At 38.6% G+C, this 17,001-nt stretch overlaps 1 protein-coding gene across 1 annotated transcript; it reads left to right on the top strand.

Moving 5' to 3' along the window:
- The first annotated feature begins 13,322 nt into the window (after window positions 1-13,322).
- Window positions 13,323-15,931, top strand: LOC115918963. The gene is made up of 2 exons (XM_030995786.1): window positions 13,323-13,416; window positions 15,312-15,931. Exons 1-2 carry the CDS (start codon window positions 13,338-13,340, stop codon window positions 15,929-15,931), a joined length of 699 nt encoding a protein of 232 aa, XP_030851646.1. The 5' UTR covers window positions 13,323-13,337.
- The last annotated feature ends 1,070 nt before the right edge of the window (window positions 15,932-17,001 follow it).

The following is a 17,001-nucleotide window of genomic DNA, read 5'->3' as shown; positions in this document are numbered from 1 at the left end:
CGACGCTTTGGGAAAGACACCATAAATAATGAAGGTTTTCTCGACCAATTTCGCACTGCTCAGTCCATGTTATATTGTTAATGTGCTTTTTTTTCTTGAAATCCTTTTTGTTTTTAAATGGAATCATTATCATTGAATTGCCTCTCATAGTCCATATCGGACGCGCTTTTTATTCTGGTAGGATAACTTGTAAATATATTTTAAGTGTCCTATTTTTGCATTTTATTCCACCATAAGTAAAGCACAGATGCCTTAAAAATCCCCCCCCCCCCCAAAAAAAAAAAAAAATAAAATAAATAAATAAATAAATTAAAAAAAAAAAAAAAAAAAAAAAAAAATAATAATAATGATAATGGGGTGGGGGAATGCTCACCTTAGAGGTTACTCTTTGGAACCAGGAGAGGGTGGTAAATGCACCACCATCATTTTTACGGATTTCACCACATGTAATTTATACAATTTATTTAAACAAGCCTTTCGTATCCAATCGGGGTATTTTTAAAATCATTGTTTATACTGAATACTTTGAAACGAGCGTAATCCATTTTAAAAATTGATGAAATAAAGTGCGTCTACCGGCAATCGTTCCTCATTCTCAAGCTTGCTATTCATTTGAATGCATTAGCCTGTACTGGAGGACGAACAGAATGGTAACACGAGCCCCACCCTGACAGTGAGTGACCACACACTAGTAGGATGGCAGGATTGTGGTTCGATGTTTGACAATGTGAAGAGGGTCACTATAGATGTACGAAGTACAATCGACTGTTATGTCATCCAGAGGATCAATCTGCCAGGAGCAACAGAACTCACCATTCAAACACATGAACGTGCATGTCGACCGGCTGATATCCGTGAGGAGACCACTTCACTACACAGTGCCCTCCTGAATATCTCCCCTCAGCTTGCCAAAGTGACAATCAGCGATCTGGACATTGGCTGCAGTAAAATGAAACAAATCTTAGAAGCTTTCAAATCACCTCACAACCTAAAACATCTGAAGACCATCAGGTAAGACCTCATATCATGAATGGTATCCCCCCCACCCCCTGCAGTATGCCGCAGGATACTTTGGTTTCAGCAGCGGTACGCCCCCGCGTCATAATTCTTATGTGCGCTTGGCTGCTACATTCCTTGACGGATTTCTTTCAAATTTGGTATGGAGGTGTATTTTGGTATAATAATTTTTGGTAAAGCTGCCACAAGTGTTTCGTCTTCTATAGGGTAAAAGGCCATATTTTTTATGGATGGTTCATGTGCGCTCTGTAAGCCACATTTCTCAAGGGATATTTTTTCTTCAAAATTTGTAATGGAGGTGTATCTTGATATAATCTACAAGCGCTTTGATTTCGGTGATGCTGCCTCCAGTTTTCGTCTTTTATAGGGTCAAAGGTTATAGATGTATTGTGTGCACTCTAGTGTGCAGTCTAACTGCAACATTTCTTGACAGATTTATTTTCAAATAAAAGTGTATGTTGGTAAAATCTACGCAACTATATTTTTTGGTGATGCTGCCACCAGTGTCCCATGTTTTATAGGGTCAAGCTCATACAGTGCAGGATGGCGTGAGTACACTCTGCATACTACATTTCTTGATGGATTTCATTCAAATTTTGTTTAGAGATGTATCTTGGTACAATCTACACATCTTTACTTTTTGGTGATGCTACCATCAATTTTCCATCAAATATAGGGTCAAAGGTCATTTATCCCTGTTATGTGCTCTTACTGCAACATTTCTTGAAGGATTTCTTTCAAATTTTGTATTGTGGTGTATCTTGGTCAAATCTACACAGACTTTGGTGGTGCTGCGCGCCACCTGTGTTCGTCTGTTATAGGGTCGAATGTCATATTTTTGTTGGGTGTCTAGTGTGCGCTCTGCATGTCATATTTCATGACGGATTTCTAATTTTGTATGGAGATGATGGTACATTCTACATATCTACACTTTTGGGTTCATGATGCTGCCTCATTGTTCCGTCCTTTATAGGGTCAAAGGTCTTATGTCTTTTATGCCGCTCTACCTGCCACAGATTCTTTTAAATTTTGTATGGAGGTCTGTCTTAGTAAAATCTACACATCTTTAGTGTGTGGTGATGCTGCTCCTAGTCTTGACATGGCAATCTATACAATCATGTACGTCATTTTTCGGGAAGGGAGAAGAATCTTTGTCCGTCCTTCGAACATACGGATGGTCACACAAAACTCGCTGCCAGTGCCGGGGAGACACATTCGCATTCATACACGGCAATGGAGATTGCGATATTTCTTGTTAAAAAATCACTTTAACATTTGTTCTCGTTTATCTTTCCTCTCTCCATGTTCTTTTATTATTTATCTTTCTTAAAGTCATTATATTTGAGTATTTTGCTAATACGTAAAATGAAGGAAAACAATTCTTTGAATTGAATTGCATTGAGTATGTTCCTTTTTTTCTCTCTCTATCTCTCAGTTTTTGAGTGGATTTGAATAAATTTGCAATTACACATAGCAATGTCAAATTTAATTTGTACCTTTATTACTTTCTTCGACTCTCTCTCTCTTTCTCTCTCTCTCTCTCTCTCTCCCCCAAGGACAATTCCCCCCACCCCGTAGACAATTACCCCCCCGGAAAATTACCACTAGGACAATTACCTCCAAGGATTATATCCCCTAGGACAACCCCCCCGGACAGTTACCCCCCCCCCCCCCGGGAAAATCTAACAAGTAGACATTGTGATGAGTCACTTATATTTAACTTTATATGTAAAAAACACTTGTCGCTAAAAAATACATTTATCTATACAGGCCCCACATTTTGGAGCTCTCTACGTAATCCAAACTTGCCCCATCACTCAGTTCATCTAAAAGAAAATCAAAAACATTTAATTTACAATCTTATAAATCAAATTAAATCTTCGTGTGCTCAATTCGTGTTCTACTTTCCTCCTTTCGCGTTCTTTATCCTTTTTTTTTAATATCACATAACTTGTCATCGTCTCGGAATCATTCACTTCGCGCACTGTCAGTAGTCTCCTCTTCTTCTCTGTTCTCATGAGCGGCCCTATTTATACCTTTGCTCCAATGTTCCTTTGCCTTGTAAATGTATTTGTATGTGTCTTATTATGTCATTCTTCGTCGGAAATCTCTGGTGGCTCATGTTTACCCCAATATAGGAGTATGTTGTTATGCGTTTTCAAATTATGAATTTATAACGTTATCATTCCGCACCTACATATTAATTTATTTCCCCAATTCTTCAAATGTATATCTATTTATTACATAAGTTTATGATTATCGTTATTTGAGGGGTCCACATTCTACAAGCACTGATTCTCAGCACTTACACAAATTTTCCCTAAGATCAAGAAGCAAAACTTACAAATAAGTGCATTCTTTTGTATTTAAATAATGATTTGCAAAATGCATTAAATTAATGTACACTGATTTCTGTGATAGATTTCTTGTCGTAATTGTTTGTATCGATTGTTCGGTTAGAGATGAAAATGAAACTGAAACAATGTCTATAATGCTGTCCATAGTTATCTCCTTGTAAGGCCGTAAATTGTTGGTAATTTGCATCCAATTTGTAATAGAAAATGTAAATACACATGTAGTTTACATTCTGCTTCTTGTATGTTGATTTATCTTTGCAACATTGTATTAAAACTCAAGACCTTTTTTTATAAGTAAAGTATGGTGCCAAAAAAGGAGTCTTTTCACCACAATAACTCCTACCCTAGTCAAGCATAAACAATGTAACATTTTGAGCAAACGTAGGCACAATCCTTTGCTTCCAGAAGTCATGAAAAGCCAAAAACTTCTAGGAGACTTGGGGATCACACCAGTGGCGGATCCAGGGGGGGGGGGGGGGCGGGTGTATTTTTACATGCCCCCCCCCTTAACGCTCAAGGGGGGTGCAATTTTTCCAATTTTCGAGGGCCAAAAAAAAAATTAGTGCTCACTTGTCTAGCCCCCACCCACTGAGCGAAATATTGGCCGGCACGATTTTCATATTTCAGCACACTAAATTTCAAATTGATTTCAAATTTGGGCCCCCACCCCTACGAAATCCTGGACCCGCCCCTGGATCACACTGAATATTCAAAATGTATGGCGAGCCGCGAACATCAATAATGCATAAGCGTCCCTTCGATTTTTGCCCTCTGTAAAACTTACGACAGCTTGTCAACTTAATATCATATTATATTCAATATTCATATTCATACGAATCACCTCTTCACGTCTCAGGGGAAAAAACAGTAAAATTGCCTGGTTTAAAACTTTTCTGATCTATTATAATTCAGTGGTTCAGTATGAAAGTGGAGGTAGCGAAAGAATGAGAGCTGCCTATATGATTTAGCTAGATGAGTCCCTGGTCGGGTGACTTAATGCGTTTGAGTTTAATTTTTTTCTAGCCTTAACTTGGCCTAGAGTTTGAATCAGTTTCAGCGATTGGAAATAAGAAAACCATTTTTTAAGGTGCGATCAATCAAAAACATATTGGCAACTCGATCTGTGACGTGCTTGTGACTTCCTTTCCCATTTGCCTACAAAAAATCTGTATTCTTCATTGAGAAAATGTTCAATCATACATTCACCAGGAATATAATTATTGCAAATATCTTGTTATACAACCCCTGAAGAAGCAAATCTGTTCAGTCACAAGTCACCGTATCCGATGAACAACATACCCCCCCCCCCTAGGACAACTACCACCCGGGCAACTACCACCCGGACAACTACCCCCTGGACGACTACCCCCTAGGATAGTTGTCCGGGGGCAGGTGTCCTAGAAATTAAAATCCACTCTTTATCAGGGTGGACTTCCCCCTTTAATGAACATGGGGGAATTTCCGTGGGGGGTAGAGGGCTATTGTTATTGTCCTCGGGGTAATTATCCTTGGCTGTCCTTGGTTGTCGTTTACCTTTTTTTTTGGGGGGGGGGTAATTTTCCTGGGGGTGATTGTCCTAGGGGGCAATTTTCGGGGGGGGGGGGGCTAATTTTCCATGGGGTAAAGTGTCCGAGGGGATTATTTTCTGGGTCTTTTGACATTGGGAGTAATCTTCCTAGAACCATCTAAATGCCAAGGATAGACCCATCAAAGGGGTCTAAATGATTTGTTTTTAAATTACATGATTATTACCAGCTATATTCCAAACATTGTTAACGGTAGCATGCCCCAAGCCATTATCACTTAATATTGATAATAATGTATTCCGTCTATCTTGTTACTTATAGATTCATAAGATGTGGGACAGATGAGAGCATGGATGCTTTCACCTTTGCGTGCAATGAAGATCAGGACATGGAGGTGGAGGTGGAGCATGGCACACCACGTGGGTAAGTCCTTAGAACTTCAACTTCAACAGCGTGTCCACACACAAAACAATTTATCCCGAAACTCTATAACGAAACGTCGTATAAATAATCATCGTATAAATTTCAGAGTGTTCACACACAAGAAACGTCGTATAAATTCCAGGATGTCCACACATACAGAAGAAAGTAATGCTGAAACTTTACAGCGAAATGCGCAGTTTGCTACTGCGGTCATGAAATGGAAGCGGAAATGAGAGGTCAGGTCTCCTTTCGCGCGAGGTCACGTTAAGCCCCGCCCAGTTAGTTACACTAGTTACACTAGTTACGTCCACACACAACACCTTCCGTGATTAGGCGTGATTAGGCGTGATTCTTTATTGAGTTATAGTTCGAAACGATGCCCAAACCTGCGTTTCGTTAGACGACGTTTTTTATACGACGTATCGTTAGTGAGCGTCTACACACACAATTTCATCGTAAAACTATCGCGAAACGGTATAACTAATCACGCCTAATCACGGAAAATGTTGTATGTGGACAGGGGGCAAGACTTGCATCGCCCTTAACGACTTCATGACATTTATTTATGATTGCATGTCTCTTAAACCCTCTGCGATAGTCAGTGCTTGTGTATCGTATGCACGATTTGTCCATTGGAAGGTTTTTACTGAACATAACATGTACGCCTATTTCTTTACATTATTCACGCTTTTTTTTAGTATAACGTTTTCTACGTAATAGCTGGTTCACAGATCAGTAAAGATGGTTTTGTTTGACGTAAAGCCGAATGGTATTGAAGTTCTCTTCTTTGTCCTCCGTTTACTGCTCTATGTGATAATTTTGATGCAGCGTTGCTTCATTGTTCATGCACACATTTACACGTCTCTCTCTCTCTCTCTCTCTCTGTTCTCTTCTCTCACGTCAGTCAATATTTTAGGTAATCAGGTAGATGACCCGTACTCGCCCTGACGAATCACACGGATTAGACAATTTCTGCACACAAACAGGAAATATAGGCTTATCAGATAATAGCTCAAAAACCGGATTTTGGCTAATACGAATACAATTGTCCTGCATTCGAGTTATTTACCCAATAAATCACGTTGATATTAATTTAATTAAAAGCGGATGTGTATTCTTTACATCGGTGTTGTGGCTCTTTTTCTTTCATTGACAAAAATGCGATTTTTACTTCCCTTCGAAGTGTATTAAAGGGGAAGTCCACCCTGAAATTAAGTTAGTTTTAATAGGAGTAGAAAAATGAGAGAAACAAGTCAGTGAAAGTTTGAGCAAATTCCGATTAAAAATAAGGAAGTTAGGATTTTTGAAGTTGTGATCAATCAAACACAAATTGGCAACTCTATGACGTATCATGCGAGCTCAACTTCCATTTGCTCAGTACTAAAAAAATCTAAAATTTTCATTTTCCCTCAAGAAAAATTTCAACCATACATGCACCCTAAATATCCCCCTGCAAGGAACAAATATATATTCCGTCATCAATAACGAAGAAAACATGATTTTATGGAATATTATGCACAAAGCAAATGAAGGAGAGCTCGTATAATAAGTCACAGAGTTGCCAATTTGTATTTGATTGATCACAACTTCAATAATTCATAACTTTCTTATTTTCATTCAGAATTTGCTCAAACTTTCACTCACCTGATTTTCTTATTATTCTGCCTCTATCGAAACAAACTTATTTTGGGGGTGGACTTTCCCTTTAAGTAGTTCATTCATTTAGGATACTATAAAGGGTGCTACATGGATTTACCCAGTGAAAATCTCAAAACTTGTAAAAGGGTCAAAATGTTGGGAATATCATAATTGAAACTTCCCTAAAAGTATGGTGGAAAAATTAACATTATTAGAAAACATTACAGTCATTATTTTGACTATTCAAATTTGAAATTGCAACTGACAGTGTTTTATTCACCGCATTTGTTATTTTTTTCACTGAATAGACCTACCCTATTTTTTAAATAAAACATGAATAAATAAATAAATAAAACAAAAATGGAGGCCTCAATTTTACTTCATATCCAGAGTCTTTTGATCTGAAATTTTGCACACACTTTCATAACTCATCTTGCTGCTATATATAAGGTTTGATAGTAGTTCTGAGGGCTTGCAAATCCCTGATAGAGGCTTTAAACATACACATGTATAATGAAATTAAATTGTGTTCTCATGGAAGAAGAGCCAGCTCAGTTAATCATGGACATTTTACAAATCTTCAGAGTTTGTAGACCTGTAAAGGAGGTGATGAATTGCTGTGAGCAAAATGAAATATAAATACAAAATTAAGGAAGTGTATCTACTCATGTAGGCCTATATCACCCTTGCAAAGAGGTCAAATGTAGACTACTAACTTTTTCTTCACAAATATAACACTGTATTTTTGTTTGATCTAATACCTCTTGTATACGAACTGTTGCATGTATTATGTCCAAGGTATGTTTGATTTTTGTTATCTTAGTTTGGAAGCCTACTGGGCCTAAGTATAGTTTCTATACTTTGTATATATACTATCAAAAGCATATGTTGCCTTTTTTCAAAGTCTAATACATATCGAAATATGTTAATAGTTATTTTGCATTGGATTTAAAATTTAACTACCGTCTATATTACAGGTTTAATCTTATATTAAGATATTATAAATATGCAACAACGTTTTCCTGAACAAAAAAAGCGAAGCAAAACAAAACAAACAAACCATTCATTCATTACGAGGATACCAAATACTTTATATATATGTTTATACAGGTTCTTACTTATTCTTTGTTGCTGTTATGAGTTTATGTTCATGATTTTGCTATTATTATTTATTTTTTCAAAATATCTTTTCTTATTATGTACTAACAGGGCCTCATGGAAGACCACTATTATTGTCTAAATATCCGGGGGGGGGGGGGAGAAGGGCAAACAACCTTGTCTGATATAATAGCTGGTAATTTTGTACGATGATAATTTGAAAATAACGTAGCCAAATCATATGTGCCTATGCATATGCATACAAAGGAGTGTCTTTGCAACGCAGGTTATTAATTACTAAATAATTATAAATGTATAGGAATGTCAAATATCGTAACATATGTTTTTTTTTTCTACAAGTTCAACTAGTGGTTGAACACTATTAAGTTCGATGGAAGAACATTATTACATTGATTCACTAAGCATCAAGCTTAGTATCCGGAATGTATTTCTGCACTTTCTGTAAATATGGTAAAGTGCATTGAGACATTTCCGCACAAATCACAATTTATTACTAGTAGTATAGTTTTCAGTAGTAGTAGTAGTCATAGGCGCCGGAAGTGGGGGGGGGGGGGGGGTGGCAAAAAAAGCAGTAAAGGAGTAAAGATGGTTTGTATTTTTAACCCAAAAGAATATAACAATAATAAAAACCTGAATTTAATCACATATCAAATTCCATTCAAAGAAAAGGAAAAACATTGCGCATGCCACCTATATTAAATGGAGGTTTTTATAATAGCGATACGCGCATATCGTGGACATATTGTGAGAATGGGAAAGCGTGTCTGTTTTTTTTTTGTTATAGGGGTGAGAAGACGTGAGCCCCTGAACGCCGGCGTACTGATGGGGGTATTTCTTATTCGAAACCAGTGATTTAGAAATGTTGTTGAAATGACATGATTTTCCGGTATTTTTTCTCAATTTATTTTTAAGTCATAACTTTTTATGCGTTTGTTGGAAAATTAGAAATTCCCTAATTTACAGTCGGGCGAAAAATATGCTTATTTAGATGCCTTTATGTCAGGGTATGCAGAGCGGCTGGGCTCGGGGGCTCGAGCCCCCCTCACTTTTTGAAAAAGTATGTTACAGAGAAAAAGAAAGAAAGAAAGAGAGAGAGAAAAAATAAATGACCTGCCAATGTCACAAATGAGGTATCAAAATATGCTCATCTGACCGTAATTAAATGCCTAAAACCACAGAGCTTCCGGTGGCTCTGCCCCCTTGACCCCATCAAGGACCCTAAGGCGGCCCCCTGGAAGCTCATCTGACCGTTATTAAATACCTAAAACCCCTGAGCTTCCAGGTGCTCTGCCACCTGGACCCCACCAAGGGCCCTAAGGCGGCCCCTGGATGCTAATCTAACCGTAATTAAATACCTTAAACCCCTGAGCTTCCGGGGGGCTCTACTCCCTGGACTCTCCGCCAATTAGTGACCTGCCAGTGTCACAAATAAGGTATTTAACTATGCTTATCTGACCTTAATTTAATGCCTAAAAACCCTGAGCTTCCGGGGGCTCAGCTCCTTGACCCCACGCAAATTTACGCTCTACCTGATCGTTAATATTCCACTTTGAAAAACATTCCGCGGGGCCTCCATGTGACGTGTAGGAGTGGTGGTGATGACGATTTTTCTTCTGAATAGTAGCAGTAATAGTTGCTGGTGTAGATACTGTCTCGTTGAAGATGTTAATGCTGTGGCGTATTAGTATAAGAAGTTGCATTGATTCATTTCAGACATGATCTATCAATATCAATTATTCCGTTCATTGTGAGCGGTAACTTGTTAAACGTCAAATATTGTTTACTGAAACTGATTATTTTGTTTACATTGATATGTTCTCATTTAAATGAATCCATTATCTTGAAAATGTTGAATTTATAAGTGATGAATTATTACATCGTCATTCATGTACTGTAATATAAATTCATATTAAGAATGCATGACGATTTTTTAAGCGGTTATGCGTTATCATGAAGGCCATATTAATCAAATGTAAATAATGCAATGTGCCTTAAATTTATCTACTCACGTTTTCGTATATTTTGCATGCTCCTAGTTTGATGCATTTCAATAAACATGGCTATATTTGTAATATTTATTTGTTAGAATACAATTATTCTGCATTACCATGTAAAGCACATAGGGTCTGAACTGGCTTATTATGCGCTGTATAAATATTAACTTATTGTAATCACTAATAAAGAAAGAAAACATTAATGTTTATTCTCGCACAGAATCCACGTAAAGTATAATGAAACCCATACTGTATAAATGTTATAAACGATGTAAATATATTCATTCAGGGCCCCATGGAAGACCACTACTGTCTGGGCTACCCTGTCAAAAGAATAGAAATAAATAAATAAATAAATACTGATCTGAGAATTCTATTATGTTGAACTATTTTCAAGTAGTCATGCGTTTTTTCAACAATATTGAGATCATTTAATTTTATTCTACAAGTTGTTTCATTAGTTTTACTCAAGTCTATGATTCAGATGCCTAGGCCTATCACCCCACACATCACCCTGTGTATGTGCGTGTGTGTGTATTATGTTATTTTTTTAGGAATGATGGTGCATGTAATAACTAAGTCCAGTATGTTATTATCATTATTAGAAAAATTTAGTGATTTCATTATATTATTCTCCTTCTTTGCTCATTGTTTTGTGAATAATGTATTTGTGTTAAAGGTAACGACTAGTTATGGTCATGCGATTGCATTGTGAAAGAAACGTTGTGGAATCGATCAGAAAAGGTTGATCATCTAGCATCTAGCATCTGCAAGGTTCTGGAATCATCAAAATAATAAGAAATTTGGCCCATTCTTCGTAAAGTTACAAGCACTATACACAGAAAGATGTATATGGGACTACCCTATATCTCTCACAGACCATGAGAGAAACAAATTTACCAAATATATGAATTAGTAGGCGGTTTCCTGGCAATTTTTTTATCATCATGTATTAGTCAAAACATATTCTTTCACATGATTGGTAATGAGAGCTTCCATTTCATTTTTTGAAATTGGGGCGTTTCCAATACTGGTCTTTACCTTTAAGAAAACGGAATGAAGTTTTGTATTTGTATGGAATTATTTACAATGATTCTTTATGTAACGATTTATTTTGATTGAATACTCTAATTAAAAAAACTATGGAAAAAGAAAAACTGTGTGTGCGTGCGCGTGTGTGTTGTGGTGTGTGTATTAGTGTGTATTATTATTAGAACAATTCAGGGATTTCATTTTAACAATTTATTTGTGTTATGAAAACGAAATGAAGATTTGCATTTGTAAGTACTTATTTACATTGATTTGTTTATGTAAGGATTTAATTTGAATGAAATCTCTAGTAAAAAATATGGAAAAGAAAAGGGTGTGATATAGTCCCAATATACACGATGGCCCCATTTAGGCCTATGTACTACTTTTCACTATGATTTTCAGCAAGATTGAGTCAGAGGCGGTTCTTGAAGAATAATTGTTTGAGGGAGGAGTTGAGGGAGCTTTCAGGGGCTTTTACATTCATTTATCATGTTCCTCGCGAGAAGAAAAAAAAACAGGGGGGAAGGGCTTAAAGAAATGGCTTGAGCCCCCTTCCCCCCCCCCCCCAAAAAAAAAACCCTGCTACCTCATTTTGATGAGTGCAAAAGTCATAATATGCAATTATACAGTACTAAATTCCTATGACCTATCTTTTCCAATGACTTCTCGTCGGTTGCTTCTAAAATGAAACAATATGACCAGCACGCTTACTTGATAAACTTTAAACCACCTAGGTAAATTTAAGCCGAGTATTTTCATGTCAATTCAATATGCTTTATACATTCTATCGCGGTTCATACGAATAGGCATTGAGGTCATACCTTGAAATGCACATCCGCCAAGTTCCTGTTATTCACCTGGACGTTGCAGTGATGCCTAGCACTTTTTTTTTGGTGGGGGAGGGAGTGGGCAATCGTCTTATTGTTGAAGTAGTAAATATGCATTCACGTAGGCTGTTGTGTTTTGCCCCTATTGAGGCCAAAATCTGTATACGCCACTGACCAACTTCGAGAATACTCCAAACCTTCATGAACAATGGTCCCGGATCTCGTATATTTTCATATTCCTACTCACTACCTTAAACTATAAGCCAGTTTTTCAGACGTGGCTGAAAGTTGTCGCTAAATTGCAAGAACTTTGACAGAACAATCTTTAACTATGAGGTGAGAAAATATTTTGTTTTGTGTTTGTGTTTTCTTTAGAGCAGCATGCATTTTAAACCGCTCCATTTTATTGAGCGGATTTGACTTTTGTTTAACAATAAAAAGTATTACTTGGTCTTGAAATCTAAGAAGGGTTCAAGATATCTAAAGTTAAAACAAATGTCAGGGAAAAATGTTCCTTAACAATGAAGAGGGGTTGGCCCGGCCCCCCCCCCCACTCAGTGTTATTTAGGGTACGCATATGCTCGTACCCTCTTTTTGAAAGCACCCCCTATCTGAGGACTGCCAACATTTCCGAACCCCCCTTTCGCGGGCTTTTTGCGGGCTTTTCCTGCCTTGGAGACCCCCCTAAATCAGGAAAAATGCTCAATGTACCCCCCTAAATTCGGAATTATTTCTCAGGAGTCCAAAGAGATGAGAGAAAAAATGAAAAACACCCCCTTTTTAAAGAAATCTCCGGGTGAAAAGTCAAATACACCCCTTTTTTTAACAATTCTCGGGCCGGACTTTGTCGCACGAAAAGTACCCCTTTACCGGACATTTTGGCAACACGCATGCGGTCATTCCGACCTCTGAGTGGGGGGGCCGGGGGGGGGGGGGGGGTTGGGTTAAAAAAAAGTGGCTCACAACAGTACTATGACGTTTCTTTGTGATAAGGGTTCAAGTAGATCTAGCTGATTCGTTTTCGATTCACTTTTCTATCCTTTATGTTATTTATTAAATGATAGCAACATAAAACTCTCTCCTTCTCCTCTTCATCCTCCTTCTCCTTTACCTCCTCCTCCCCTCCCCTACTTCTCGCCCTCCTCATCCTCGACCTCCTTTTCTTCTCCTCCCTTCTCCTCCCCAACTCCCCTCCCCCTGCTCCTCCTACTTCTCCTCTCCCTCCCTCTCTCCGTCCCCATCCTCCTCCCCCTCCTCCTCCTCTTTCTTTTCCTCCTCCTCCTCCTCCTCCTTCTTTTCCTCCTCCCTCTCCTCGCTCATCCTCTTCATTTATTTGCCTCTCCCACTCTTCCCCTCCCCTCTCTCTTTCAAAATCGAAGCAGTTCCGCATCAATATACATCGTCATGGTATTCCTAGCTACGAGCTCCATGATGATGTCGACAGTGATGTCGCACTGTAACTGCCCTCACAGCTGCCTGATTGGTGAGTATACAAAGATCATATGCATCTACCCCCCCTCCCGATTATAAAAAATCTGCAATCGTTACCGCATATTTATGGGCAGAGAGGTGATCTATGTATGTTTTTCTAAATCCTTATTTAGTGTAATTCCTAAATTATACAAATAAAAATGAAGAATAATTATAATCATATTTAATAATACGAAGTACAAGTCGAAGAGGTTAGCATATCCCAGGTGTTCAGGCAGTGGAATCAAACACATAATTTAATCAAAGTAATTTAAAATTCAAATGAGGTACCGAGCTTTTATAAAAGGCCGGTGTCTCGCATGGTATTCATCTTTTGAAGTGAAAAAGTAATGAAAGAAGGAGAAGGGAAAACAATTTTTATAATTTCCTATATAATATTTTTTCTGGGTGAAAGAACAGCATTAATTTCTAATCACTTTTCTTTCTTTCACCGCTCGCAAATGGTCATTCATTGCATCATTGTAGACCTCCAGTATGTAAAACATACACGAAGTACATTTGGACATTATATTTGTATGAGTACTCAAAACGGCCGTTTGCTAAAATATTGATGGAAAAAGCACGTATAATATGTATATGTATACAACACATTATAATAATAATATTCATCTTTAAGTCCACTCCAAATTTTATTAAACCGTAACGGAAATTCTTTTTGCCCAATTGATCGTGAGCCCGGCAGCCACTGAGCAGCGCCAGATCGACGTCGCTCTATCCCCTTATTGTTGAACGCCAAACAAGGTAGCAGCAACTCCCATCTTTTAACGTCTTTTGGTATGACGCGGCCGGGGTTCGAACCCACGACCTCCCGGTTGTAAGGCGGACGCTCTACTGACTCCTGTGTGACGGGGAGGGAAAGCGAACTAACTAATAGACCATCCACCACAATAGGGATACTTCATATCATTAAATAGAATTATAATCATACTTCATTTTTATTTGTAAAATTTAAGAATTCCATTACATAAAACTCGTACAAGTCTTCAGAGGTTAGCATCTTCAAAGCAGTCAGTCGCAGCAGATGACACGTTTCCAAAGAGGCAAAATCTATATTTCATTTATTTTACCATCTTCAATGATTTTTTGAGGCACATATTACTTATTCAAACAAAGTTAGTTACATTTGTAATGGTAATTCCTCTTATGAGGTAATGAAATATAATTTCACAATAGGTCTTCATTATTTCACACCCGTATATAAACAAGATAAAACTGTCTCAAGTCAAAAGACTACGACAATCAAATCACTAGGGAGCTAAATTGATAATATTTGGCGATTCTGCTTATCACGATGTCCTTATGATTACGGCAAATAAATGCAGTTATATGCCTGTCATGTCGGTATATGCATCAGAAAAGTACATGTTAGGAAGTGTAATTCCGTGTAGGCCCACTTAAATTAAGGTATTATTTTAATATCAACTTAAAAAATATCCACTTACTGAAATAAAGCCATTACAAACAAAATTTTAAAATGGCAATGACACTCAAAGTATCATAATTTATGAATGACCCATTTTCTCGAACCTACTCTGAAAGTACGCCCATCATGATGCAATATTTCGGGTAAGCCCGATTCCGATGACCAGGGTAATAATATATACTGTGCCTAGAAACAAAGTATTAGGCGCGTTATAAATATGATGTATTATCATTATTATTCAGACCAAAAATATTGATCAGAAAACATAGATACCAGTTTTGTAAACAAAAAAAACCTTGGCGAATTACCCCGCCATGTCTGAGCACCATGTCTGAGTACAGGCTTGCTCAGATATGGCGCGGTAACGTAAGCCAGCCTCTAGACATCAATACTTTTTTTCAAACAGAGTGTGATATATCTATTGATATAATGTTTTATCTCCACATTTCCCTTTTTCGCTGTAGCATACTTTCCATTTGAGGGAGATGCGGCTGATAGCTCCGGTAACAATCGCGACGGGACCTCGACCGGCGCGGTTACTTACGCCAATGGAAAATGCGGTCAGGCCGCGTCGTTCGACGGAGCGTCGAAAATTGATGTCCAGTCCCTTGCTAACTTCGCATGGGGAGACGAATTCAGCGTCAGCGTGTGGTTCAAGCGCACCGGTCAGTGGGGGAACTATCAGGGCATCGTCAACAATGGTTATGGCACGAATGGGGGCTGGGAGATCAGGATGGGTCGGGAGAACAGCGGTCAGATGCTGGGCGGTAGCGTATTCGAGACTGCTACCGGACCGTGGGACTATCAAAACCTGGTTGGTGCCCAGAATACCTGGAATCACGTGGTCATGACTTATGACGATTCCACTCTGCGGTATTACCTCAACGGAGAGCAGCAGACAGCGACCAATCCCGCGTGTTGCAACGGTCCCATCCCAACCCGAAACAACCCCGTCACCATCGGTCAAGCCGGTTTTGGGACGACCGTCGAGTACTTCCACGGCTTGATTGACGAGGTCAAGATCTACGGGCGAGTCCTGTCCGCAGCTGAGATCCAGAATATGGCAATTCATGCATGCCTTTAATCAACGGGACTCATATGGATAACTAGGCCTACATTAATAGCCCACTGAATAGAAACATATGTGAGGCCAGGCGCCTACGCAGGGGGGGGGGGGGTTACCCCCCCCCCTTTGGTATTTTTTATGTGTGTACTTTGGAGGAATCCCCCCCCCTTTGGTAATTTTTTTTAATTCTTTTTTAATTAAAAAAAAATATATACCAATGGCTGACCTAAAAAAGGTGACCTCCCCCCCCCCAAACGGAGCAAAATGTAAAATTTGCAAATTTCAAGACCAAAAAAAAAATTGTCCTCTTACCCCCCCCCCTTCCCCCTTCACAGGTCGCAATGAATGCAGGACCCCAGGCCACTCCCCACCCCAATTATTATTCCAGAACCACTCCTAGGTATGGAAGTATGGAAGGGGAGGATCAAGTAATGTATAAACATGTTATATCAAATCACTTGTTACATTGAAATAGGTTGAGAATAAGTTCAATACATTACTTTGTATCAGTGAAAAGCATGACTTGATGTGTGTTCTGTGAATGCCATTGTAAGAAGTAATTGAAACAAATATAAAATACAAAATAAAATAAAACTGTGTAGACTTAGTATCTGAGGTACCGATACCTGACAATGATACTGACTGCCCCTCATTCCTTTCATTAAACATTATATCTGCTGACAACTTTGTATGAAAGATGCATATACAGCCTAGACTCGAGAGCAGATAGATCATTATGAACTCATTCACATGCACCACTTGTATAGTAGCCCCCCTCCTTTTCTCTCTCTCTCTCTCTCTCTCTCTCTCTCTTCTCACCAGCTCCCCCTTCTCCCATTCCCCTGTATGGGCTCATATATTTGCATTAGCAAAGACATTTGCCCCTTTCGTCCATATACAAAGCCCCTATCCGGGATTTGCAAGCCCTCAAAAACCGTATTCGGACACCTACCCCCTGGACATCCAACCCCGGATAACCACCCCAAGTCAACTACCCCCTAGTACAACTACCCCCTAGGGCAACCACCCTCTAGGACGACTACCCCCGAGTACAACTTCCCCTAGTTCAACTACCCCAGACAACTACC

This window comes from Strongylocentrotus purpuratus, unplaced genomic scaffold (genome assembly GCF_000002235.5).
Source record: "Strongylocentrotus purpuratus isolate Spur 01 unplaced genomic scaffold, Spur_5.0 spur5_contig_853, whole genome shotgun sequence".
In the NCBI taxonomy this organism is placed as follows: domain Eukaryota; kingdom Metazoa; phylum Echinodermata; class Echinoidea; order Camarodonta; family Strongylocentrotidae; genus Strongylocentrotus; species Strongylocentrotus purpuratus.
This window is presented reverse-complemented; position numbering and strand designations above follow the sequence as displayed.

Excerpts from the sequence above, each read along its gene's own strand:
- LOC115918963 (XM_030995786.1), top strand. The coding sequence starts at position 13,338 with ATGGTATTCCTAGCTACGAGCTCCATGATGATGTCGACAGTGATGTCG. Across the intron at positions 13,417-15,311 it reads CCCTCACAGCTGCCTGATTG|CATACTTTCCATTTGAGGGA; the intron begins GTGAGTATACAA and ends TTTTCGCTGTAG.